Raw genomic sequence first — 10,805 nt, forward strand, 5'->3', positions numbered from 1 at the left:
AGTTTGAAGCCATTGGGCCAACTCTTCATACCCGGTGTGACAAGGGTGGCAGATTTGTTAACTCCTGACGGCCGTTCATGGGATGTAGCAAAGGTGTATGCCATGTTTAGTCCGTCTGATGCAGCGGATATCAAACACATCGCTATTGGGGGTCCGGAAGAACAGGATTACATGGCCTGGAACTACACAAAAAATGGGTGTTTTACTGTCAAATCTGCATACCACCTGAGAAAGGCGATGGGAAGAACGAGGACCGGACAGCCGGAGTCCTCTGATACGGTGACTGCACACAAGGGGTTCATGGCGCTGTGGGACACATGTGCACCGGCTAAAGCAAAGATTCATATGTGGCATTTGATTAAAAATGGGCTGGCTGTGGGGTTCGAACTACATCGACGATGGATTAAACCGGGTGTTTTTTGTGTTGCATGCGGAAGAGAAGAAACCAACTATCACCGGTTTTGGGCATGCCAACATTCAGCAAGGTTCTGGCCGCTCTTCCACTCAGAGAAGAGAGTTGCGGTGGCGATCCCACCGTGCACGACGGACTCCCAGAGTGCTCTAGCTCGCTGGCTCCTCGATTGGTTTGCCGGGGCATCTGACGAAGACCGAGAGGTTATGGTGCATTCGGTGTATGGCCTCTGGCTCGCTCGGAATGATGCTAGAGATGGTAAGCCGATCGCCACATCACATGAATAATGAACTCTGTTTTTTCCCACATGAGGGAATGGAGGGAGATACATCCACAAAAGCCGGGTGCGCCTGTTAGGCAAGAACCACAGCGCTGGGAGCCTCCTGATGAGGGATGGGTTAAAGTAAACTCAGATGGTGCAGTATCAAAATTTGGAGCGAAAGGAGGAGGAGGAGCAGTTCTTAGAGATCACAATGGTGCCTTTCTGGCAGCTACCTGTCATCATTTCCCAAACATTGTGGATCCGGAAGCTACTGAGGTCTTGGCGTGTCGACGTGCTTTGCAGGTAGCAGCAGACATTAACGCAACAAGACTTCATCTGGAGTTGGATGCTCAAGCTGTGGTGAATATGCTGAAACATTCAGCGAGGAATCTGTCGGCTTGAGGAGGTGAAAGCTCTTCTTGGGTCCTTCGTCGAGTTCAAGATTTCTTGGGTCTGGCGTTCTGCTAATTTTGTCGCGCATAAATTAGCTAAAGTAGGTGTTGGTGATGAATTGTGTAAGGTGTGGTTGGGGTCCCCTAGACTTTGTTATTTCTGTAATCGCGGATGACATTCCGGAGTTTGAGTTTTAAATAAATGCGGCAATATTTACCTAAAAAAAAAGAGTGTTCGATCTCTCGTATCGGTTTCCCTTAAAGAAGTGTTGGATCCCTCGTATGGCGGGCGGTACCAGACTAGTATATTGTTCCATGGACCGTTGTGAAACTCCTCTGCCCGTGACACGGATGGAGACAGTCAAAGACCGAACCTTTCTTCTCTTTAGAAATTGGGATGGGAGGCAAAATTGAATCGCAAGGTTCCTTCCGCCCGATTGAACCTCTTCTTCGCCTTCCGCAGTGACATGCGCATGGACTGGTTGACCCGACCAAGGGATATGCAGCACACTCTCCGTCCGACGACCGTCGCCAAGGCGGGCCGAAGCGGCCGGTGCAGGGTCCAGAACGAGGGGCGGGCGGGCGCATGGATGGACTACTTCCAAAAACCGGTAAAGAAAACATAAAAGCCGAAAGTCACTTAAAAGGGAAATGCTCGCAAAATCTGGACGCTTTACTACGTACTTTGCTAAAATGGGACTGGCCCATCAGAGCATTCACTTCGTTTTGTTGTTGTGAAACACCGACATATTGACTTTAATAGATTCTCAAAAGAAAAATGACATTTAATGTGTCAAATAAAATTTTCCTCAAACATACTGTAGATGCTTATTTTTACACTTACATTTTCAAATTGGATGGACCAGACACTTTTAGGACTCCAACCCTATACCTTATTTGTTTACATGGTCTGTATCAGACGTCTGAAACCCTCCACTCTGGCTCCAAATCTAGGGGCCAAATATGGGGGTTGATGATCCATGAGGGCCACTCTTAGTCAGATCACATCTTCCAACTTATGTCTCTCTCCTCTTGATCCGGCTGACCCATTGTCACTCAGACCAGCCCATAACCCACAGTTCAAAAATTGGGGGCCTCTGTGTGCTTGGCTGTCCGTGGACACGTTTGAGCATATCCACAGACATTTGAGCAGGGCTGGAGCTGGCCTCGGACACCCCCAGGGCCAGGCTCGGCGCGTGGTGTTTTTACAAGGCTTATTATCTATACATTTTTTTAATTTCGGCCAAGGTTTACACTCACAATGCCCTTTCAATCTTCGAACAGGAGAACGTTGTCTTGCACGTACGCAAGATGCACTGATCTAACACGGACACACCCAGACGAGCAGACACAACAGCCGAGTTGCATTAGACCACAAATGTCCTCCGCCGTTTGTCGTGCTCAGTCCTAGCCATGCTTCTAGCCTCCCCCATCCCCCACCTCGCACTGCGGTCCCGCTCCACTGCTCTCTTGTTGATTATTCTATTAATTGATTAACTTGTTGATTATTCTATTAATTCTTTACTTGCCAGCCAACCAAGCAATTGCCCAGTTAATAATTTCCTCAACAATGAGTACCCTCTGCCTCTGCATCAATCGATGCATGTAACCATATTATTAAATGAAATCGCAACAAAGTCATGAGGTCCAAAAAAGCTCATAAAATGAGCAGAAATCGAAATAAAATCTGAAAGATGCCACAACCGGCGATAAAGAGTTGAAAAATGCCACATCCGGCGCTAAAATAACAAGCTACAATGCCTACACACCTAGCCTATTATTAGCTCGTCATCCAAATCGGTTGAAGATAGCCTGTGCTACCGTCTTCCAACGGTTGCACCCAATAACCTTAAGTTTTCTGAAGTCCACATGAGTGAGTAAGAACCACATACGGATCCAAATTGTAGCTCTGTAGATAACCTTAAAAAATTTATGAATTGTGCCCCATTAAAAATCATATCATTTCTAAGTGTTCGATATAGCCCAGAGTAGTGCACATATTCGTATCCGAATATGTTTAGCTAGGTGTACGTCCACTCCATTAAGCCACGTCCCAAATAACGTGTTTATGCTCCTTGGGTGTTGAACGTTAAAAGCTATATGAATCGATCGCTATAATAATTTTGCTAGAGGACGTTCGAGAAAGAGGTGTTTAACCGTTTCATTTTGATCACAAAAACAACGCCTAGAATTGCGAACCAAATTCCGTTTTGCCAAGTTATTTCTGGTTAGAATGACTTATTTATGGACAAACACATAATAAAGATCTTAATATGAAGCGGAACTTTAATCTTCCAAATGTGCAACGGCCTCGACAATGGCCCGAAATCAATTAGGTCCGAATACATGGTTTTCATTGAGAATATTTCGTTCGTAGTTAACTTGCAGCGAATTGTATCGTATCGGTTTCCCTTAAAAAAAGTGTTGGATATCTGGTATGACGGGCGCTGCCACACTGGCATATTGTTCCATGGTTTTCTGAAGAATAAGGGCCGTTGTAAAACTCTACTACTGCCCGTGACACGGATGGAGATGGAGATGGTCAAAGAAAGAACCCTCTTCTCTTCTTTATAGAAAAGAAAGAAAGAAAGAAAATTGCAAGTCAAAATTGAATCGCAAAGTTCCTTCCGCCCGATTAAATGAAACAAATTCCATGCGCTTTCCGCGGTGACATGCGCATGGGTTCAACCCGACCCGACACACTGTCCGTCGGACGCCAGAGCGGCCGGTGCAGGGCGCATGGATGGACCGGACTCGACCGGCGGAAAGTGGTACCGAGGCTCGGCTATTCGCTCGGGCGGGTCCCCGGTTTTTGACGGGCGTCGCGCCGCTCGCTGGTTTTGCCTTCCGCCCTGCCTGCGCCCACCGGCACGGGCGGCATATGCCATCGCGTGGGGACGAATGATCCGCCCTCCAGATCTCGAATGGCCCCCACCGCGCAACGAGCGCTGAAACCTGAGAGTGCCCCGGCCAGGCACATGCTTCCCCATCAGCGCCCGTGCTCCCAGTCCGAGTGCCGCTGGTTAATTCGTCTGTCGTTATTAAGTCTTTTTAAACCGACTTCGTTCAAACAAGGCCTTCTGTTTTCTCTCTCTATTTCCCACTCCCTCCATTCAACTTTGACCGTACATTACATCAATAATGTGAATTTTTGTGACTTAGAAAATTAGGACTCAACTATAAACCTGATGCCGGATTTTTGACCACGGCAAATCAAAAGTTTTTCATGGAAAATTATGTTCTTCGAGCCGAGTACAACAAATCCGTCCCACTTTATATTTTTTTGTAAGAAATTATTGTGCTTGTAAACTAAATTTGCTATCATGGCGTCAATATAGATTGCCTAAAAAATTCCAGATTTTTTCCATCCCTAAAAAAATCTGATATCAGACTTTTAGTGTTTTCGTAAAATTATAGTACCACCAAAAACTTCTTTTCAATATGAATTCAAAGGTATATGTGTTATGCCATACGACCCACATTTGGTTGGACTAATTTATGGTCAAAGTTAATTTTTAAAATGCGTGTGTACCTTATTCATTAGAATGAAGGGAATACTGTTTTTTAAAGACCAATGGCCGTGTAGTAAATAGCACAAATGCTTTGCACCTTTACAAAAATTGAACTTTTTTTTACTATACACGGTACTACTGCAATTTTTAGAAATTGAAAATTGTGTTTAAATCCTTGCAGGTGCCAATATCTTCTACGTACCGCTATGCAAGCAAGGTCCCGCCGTCCTTGATTGCAAACGACACGAAGGAGGACGTCTACTTCCATCTTCATCTGAGCAAGCAAGGTAAGCGAGCGCTAAGATTTGGCCATCTGATTGCCACCCGACAACACCTCTCAAGGAGGGGGAGGGGTGTTGAAAGGGAACAAGGCGATCCAAAGAGGATCGCAGACTCGCTAAACCGACTTTAGATGAGAGCATCAGGCTCTTATGTGAAACAGGTCGAATGGCGAGAGCAACGAGCACACCTCATGAACCTGCACCAAAGGTAGGAAAAACTAGGACCACTCACCATCATCCTGCCACCATCACCTGCAACCACAGAGTTCATACCGGGCATCACAAGCCAGGTCCAACGCAAGCCGTCGAAGCCATGTTTGCGTCGGATCTGAGCGACACACAACATGCCAGTCCCACCAAAACTACAACGTGCCATGAACACATGTCTCAGCGTTAGGAAGGCGGATCGCAGCCCGACCCACATTTGACGGGGCTAGAGACCAAGCTATCCACCAGCCGGCAACAAAGAGCGCACGACGAGCATCTGTAGGGTCCCGAGCCTTTGGTGCGTGCCCGCCTCCGCCATGACAAAGGCCGGCGGCGAGGGAGAGATCCAAGGGTGGCGGCTAGGTCTCTTGGGTCGCCTAGGGCAGACGACACGAGAGTCGGATGACTAAGATACAAGTACTCAAAATTATTTATGTTTACCACCCACTAGAAATCTATTTATTTAAAAACAAAAAAAATCTATTTATTTGTCCCCTGTCAAAAATCTATTTATTTCTTTTATTTCCGATACGATTTTAAATGCTGGATAATTTTCCTCTACAACTTCTTCCCCAAGAAGAAGACGTGGAAAACGGCTGACGGTAACGGGGCGAGGCACTGGTGGCGGAGAGCGGCCGCGTCCACCTCTCGACTCGGCGGCCAAACCACGTGTCCACAATCCCGTCTTCCTCCTCCCTCCGCCCCTTCGCCCACCGAATCGGCCCCCGAAATCCCCCACTCCCATTCCTATAAAACATCCATCCATCCATCCATCCATCCGCCCCAAATCCAAATCTCATCGCCATCCCACTCTCCCCCACCCCACCCTCGTCTCCCCCGGATCGGTAGCGCGCGATGGCCAACATCGACATGGCGGCGGTGCTGGCGGACCTGGAGCGGGACGCGGCGGCGGACGCCCGCACCCCGCGGACCAAGCTGGTGTGCACGCTCGGCCCGGCCTCCCGCTCCGTGCCCATGCTCGAGAAGCTGCTCCGCGCCGGCATGAACGTCGCGCGCTTCAACTTCTCCCACGGCACCCACGAGTACCACAAGGAGACCCTCGACGCCCTCCGCCAGGCCATGCACAACACCGGCATCCTCTGCGCCGTCATGCTCGACACCAAGGTACTACCATCCCTCCCCCTCCCCCGTCTCGATCTCCCCTCCCCCGCCCCGCCGCCCTGCCCCGCCGCTGGCGCGGCCTCGGTTCACCGGATCGGGCCGTTTTGCGGGGTGGCATCTGTAGGTTTTGGTTCGAGGGTGGGAGGCGTGGTCTCCTCCGATCTACTGATCTGTCGATCGGGAGTTGGATTGGGGTGATCTGGAGGCAACCGCGTGTCAGCGTGGTCGGATTAGGATTGCAGCTTTGGTGGTTTTGACTTTTTGGGGGGCTACATTTAATGGCACGTACGTACATGTGTGGTTGGTTAGATTGGCCTCAGGGCTCTGCCTTGTCGTCGAAGGTTGGATCTAGGATTGATTGGGCTGGTGGACATTTGCGATGCTGGTGAAATGGAATCGATATATCATGGGATGGCATGTAGCGTGGCCTGCGCAGCGGCATCCGTGTTGCGTTGTGTCGTTTTGTCGTCGGCCTACAGATCCCGCCGCCATCATCAGCGGCCGCCGCGCAGCTGATTGCTCAGTGCTGGAGACGGTTGCGCCGTAAGACCCGGCTCCGAACGACCTGCTGTATTTAGAATACATCATGGTAGTTAACACAACTTTTGCATATTGTCGGCATGTTGTTCAGTTACTTTGTCCACTACTGGTTTTACTGACCAGACATTACTTGTAAATATATTTTAAGGACGGTTTGTTGGCTGCTTATTCCAGATCTTGGTGTTACGATATTGCTGGTTCTCATAGGAGCTTTTGTTCATGCGCACAAATAGAAGGAAGCAATTGATACACTTACAGAGAGGTTTTATTTGGTAGTAACAAAACTTGCTCCAGTAGTTGTTTATTACACAATAATGGCTTAATGCTTCATCTCTTTTATATAACTAGCTCTTCATCTTGTGGTGCTTATCTTCACGGATCACATGTTTAAATTTAATGGTTTTATTTCTTATACTCCCTCCGATCACTATTATAAGATGTTTTTTTTTGGATATTTCAATATGGACTACACACAGACTGAAATGAGTGAACAAATACACTAAAACGTTTCCACATACATCCGATTTATTCTAGATAAAAGTTAGTAGAACATCTTATAATAGTGAACGGGAGGAGTACTTCAGTAAGCTCAATGAGACCGGTCCTTGCAATCAGTTGCTTTTATTGCAGTGTTTTCTTTTGGTGACCATTTTATATACTGTTTTTTGCAAAAAGGGAAGACCGTTTCATATGATGTGTAATCTGTGGCCTACATTCTGTTTGGGTCTTGTTAGTAGGTATTTGAGGGCATTATATGATGATCTGTACTGAGTATTTTCTTCATTACTGCAGGGACCTGAGATTCGTACTGGATTTTTGAAGGATGGTAAACCAATCAAACTGACAAAGGGTCAAGAAATCACTGTTTCCACCGACTATGATATCAAGGGCGACACGAACACGATCTCCATGAGTTACAAGAAACTTCCTCAGGATGTGAAGCCTGGGCATGTCATACTATGTGCTGATGGTACCATCTCCTTGGCTGTTCTCTCTTGCGACCCAGCAGCTGGAACTGTCAGATGTAGGTGTGAGAACACTGCAATGCTTGGAGAGAGGAAGAATTGTAATCTGCCAGGAATTGTCGTGGACCTTCCTACACTAACGGAGAAGGATAAGGAGGACATTTTGGAATGGGGTGTGCCTAATGACATTGACATGATTGCTTTGTCGTTTGTCCGCAAAGGATCAGATTTGGTGACCGTCAGGCAGCTTCTTGGACAGCATGCAAAGCGCATCAAGTTAATGTCAAAGGTTTGTATGTTGTTACTCTCAGCTATTTTATGTGTTTTCTTAGTGTGCATTTCCCTGTGCTTGCTAAACTCTTTGATATTCTCTGCAATGATGAAATGTATCTGCATGTTAGTTAAGTACCAGGGCAACCACAGATGATGTTTATTTCTTATACATTGAGGTTGAGCTGCCTAACTGTTTTGCAGTCAAGCTTTTTGTTAATACTTAATACACACTGGATGTGCTCTGTTCCACATGTGCTCCTGTTTGTAAAAACACTGTAGTCTATTCTATGCTGTATTAGGCAAAAATACACAATTGAATTTACTCTCAGCTTTTTGTTAAGTACCAGGGCAACCATAGGTGATGTTTGTTTTTTACATATTAAGCTGCCAAACTGTTTTGCAGTCGAGCTTTTTGTTAATACATACTGGAATTCTCAATCCTGGAACCCATGAATTCTTTGGCTCTTCCCTGTGGCATGTTCCACACCTGCTCCTTTTTGTAAAGACATTAGGCAAAAATACACAGTTTGTTCTCTTCGTGCTATCCTTAATAAGCACATTTTGTTAAACCTTGGGTCAGTTAGATGAGCAAGTTTTGCCTCTTCTTTCCTGCATCTCCCCTGACAAGGTTTTTTCCCTGTAATTGTGAAATTGTTCCGACTACTTGGCTTTGTTGTTTAACAACCATGTTTAGAAAATTATCTACTGTGTATATATACATGCATGCTTGCTTCTGACCATGTTAGTTATGTTCTTATGTATCTGACTTCTTTCTTGAATCTGTAGGTTGAAAACCAGGAGGGCATTGTGAACTTTGATGACATTCTGAGGGAAACCGATGCCTTTATGGTTGCCAGAGGTGATCTTGGAATGGAGATTCCAGTTGAGAAGATATTTCTGGCCCAAAAAATGATGATTTACAAGTGCAACCTTGCTGGCAAGCCTGTTGTCACAGCGACCCAGATGCTTGAGTCAATGATCAAGTCCCCGAGGCCAACCCGTGCCGAGGCTACTGACGTCGCAAATGCGGTGCTTGATGGAACCGACTGTGTCATGCTCAGTGGTGAAAGCGCTGCTGGAGCATACCCTGAGGTGGCTGTGAAGATCATGGCTCGCATCTGCGTGGAGGCAGAGTCTTCCCTGGACAACGACGCCGTCTTCAAGGAGATGATCAAGGCCGCGCCCCTCCCGATGAGCCCGCTGGAGTCCCTTGCGTCTTCCGCCGTGCGGACCGCCAACAAGGCCAGGGCCACTCTGATCGTCGTCCTGACCCGTGGCGGCACCACTGCGAAGCTGGTGGCCAAGTACCGCCCCAGGGTCCCGATCCTCTCGGTGGTTGTCCCAGTGCTGACAACCGACTCGTTCGACTGGACCGTCAGCTCCGAGGGCCCGGCCAGGCACAGCCTGATCTACAGGGGCCTGATCCCGCTCCTCGCCGAGGGCTCCGCCAAGGCCACCGACTCGGAGTCGACGGAGGAGATCCTCCAGGCGGCGCTCAAGTCGGCCGTGAAGAAGCAGCTCTGCAAGGCCGGCGACGCCGTAGTCGTCCTGCACCGCATCGGCATGGCCTCCGTCATCAAGATCTGCACCGTCAAGTGACCGCCATTGCCGGGCATGGTGACCCGAGCGCCGCCCCGGTCCTTGCTGCCGTGGCGAGACCCGGGTCTCCCTTGTTCCTCTCTGGTCTTTCTCCTGGAGACGAACTGATTAATCGCCGTACCGTCAGTATTGCAGTTTGTTGCATAGATCCGATCCGAGCTGGTAAATTAGGAGGGAGAGGACTCCGTTATATAGAGCTCTTTTATTACCTGTAGTATGGTGTTTGGCAGGTGTCATGCCTGCACAAATTTTTCTCTAATTATTATTAGTTGCTGCTGCTGCTTGTTGTACTCTGAACTCTCAAGTACTGGTTTGGTAGTGATGTCGATACATGTGGTGATAATAAGATTTTGGCATCGTCGAGTCGGAAGCTCAAGGACAGTTGCGCATCTCCATCGCAGTCTCTCAAAGAAAGAATTATTCGCTGTGAGGATGCTATCTTTCGAAATCATCTGAGGTAATTTGATTTCTCCAGGGAAATTTGATTGGGAACTGAACTGATGATACATTCTCACACAAGAGATAGGACGAGCCACTCAACTGGACACACCAAATAACAGCGATGCCGATGATGGACACAAGCTGCTGCAACATCAACCTTGTCTGCTTCCATCCAAGCAACCGCAGCATAGCGCTTTCTTTGCTTCCAGTCCGCAGAGCAGAACAAAAGACAGAGGAGGCCCATGGTCCATGGAGCAGAGCAGAACAACCAGCCCGGTGCTGAATGTCTCTCACTATGTGGTAAATATATACTCCCTCTGTTTCATAATTATTGTCGTGGTGGATTTAGCCAATAATTCGGAAATTGATTCTATCTGAAAATTTCACACGGAATTTACATGAACACATAGGAAGAACTGGATGGAATGGAAAAGGGGGAGCAGGAAGCAGCGAGTATGGAGCGGCTCAGTTGACGTGTTAAAACAAAAGGCAAACTTTGTCAAGATTGATCCATTCCGTGGATGCTCGGTGCTCCGTCGTCAACTCTGCGGTCTCCGAATATTATAATTCTATAGACTGGTTTCTGAATTCTCGTTTGTCGCCAAACTTTTAGCATGCCACGACTAGGGACAAGTTAACTTCATAGTTTTTCACCGTACAACTCAACATACCAACCATCAACCGACCAGACCAACTCCGTAGTATGCTAACTCACTGAGTAACTTTGAAAGTGTATTTGGATGTGTTTAGTCATGGCCTGAAACACAATGTTAGGAGATGAATTATCACATTAGCCACT

General features: G+C 47.5%; 1 protein-coding gene across 1 annotated transcript; it reads left to right on the forward strand.

The window, feature by feature from the left end:
* Positions 1 to 5,796: 5,796 nt before the first annotated feature.
* Positions 5,797 to 9,713, forward strand: LOC119357113 (pyruvate kinase, cytosolic isozyme-like). The gene is made up of 3 exons (XM_037624101.1): positions 5,797 to 6,191; positions 7,521 to 7,982; positions 8,753 to 9,713. The coding sequence occupies exons 1-3, from the start codon at positions 5,922 to 5,924 to the stop codon at positions 9,563 to 9,565; spliced, it is 1,545 nt and encodes a 514-aa protein (XP_037479998.1). The 5' UTR covers positions 5,797 to 5,921; the 3' UTR covers positions 9,566 to 9,713.
* Positions 9,714 to 10,805: the final 1,092 nt, after the last annotated feature.

Source organism: Triticum dicoccoides, chromosome 2A (genome assembly GCF_002162155.2).
Source record: "Triticum dicoccoides isolate Atlit2015 ecotype Zavitan chromosome 2A, WEW_v2.0, whole genome shotgun sequence".
NCBI lineage: Eukaryota > Viridiplantae > Streptophyta > Magnoliopsida > Poales > Poaceae > Triticum > Triticum dicoccoides.

Bases quoted from the DNA above. Each gene is read 5' to 3' on its own strand.
- LOC119357113 (XM_037624101.1), top strand. From the start codon at position 5,922: ATGGCCAACATCGACATGGCGGCGGTGCTGGCGGACCTGGAGCGGGAC. The intron at 6,192-7,520 runs GTACTACCATCC...TCATTACTGCAG, and splicing joins CCGTCATGCTCGACACCAAG to GGACCTGAGATTCGTACTGG. The intron at 7,983-8,752 runs GTTTGTATGTTG...TTGAATCTGTAG, and splicing joins GCATCAAGTTAATGTCAAAG to GTTGAAAACCAGGAGGGCAT.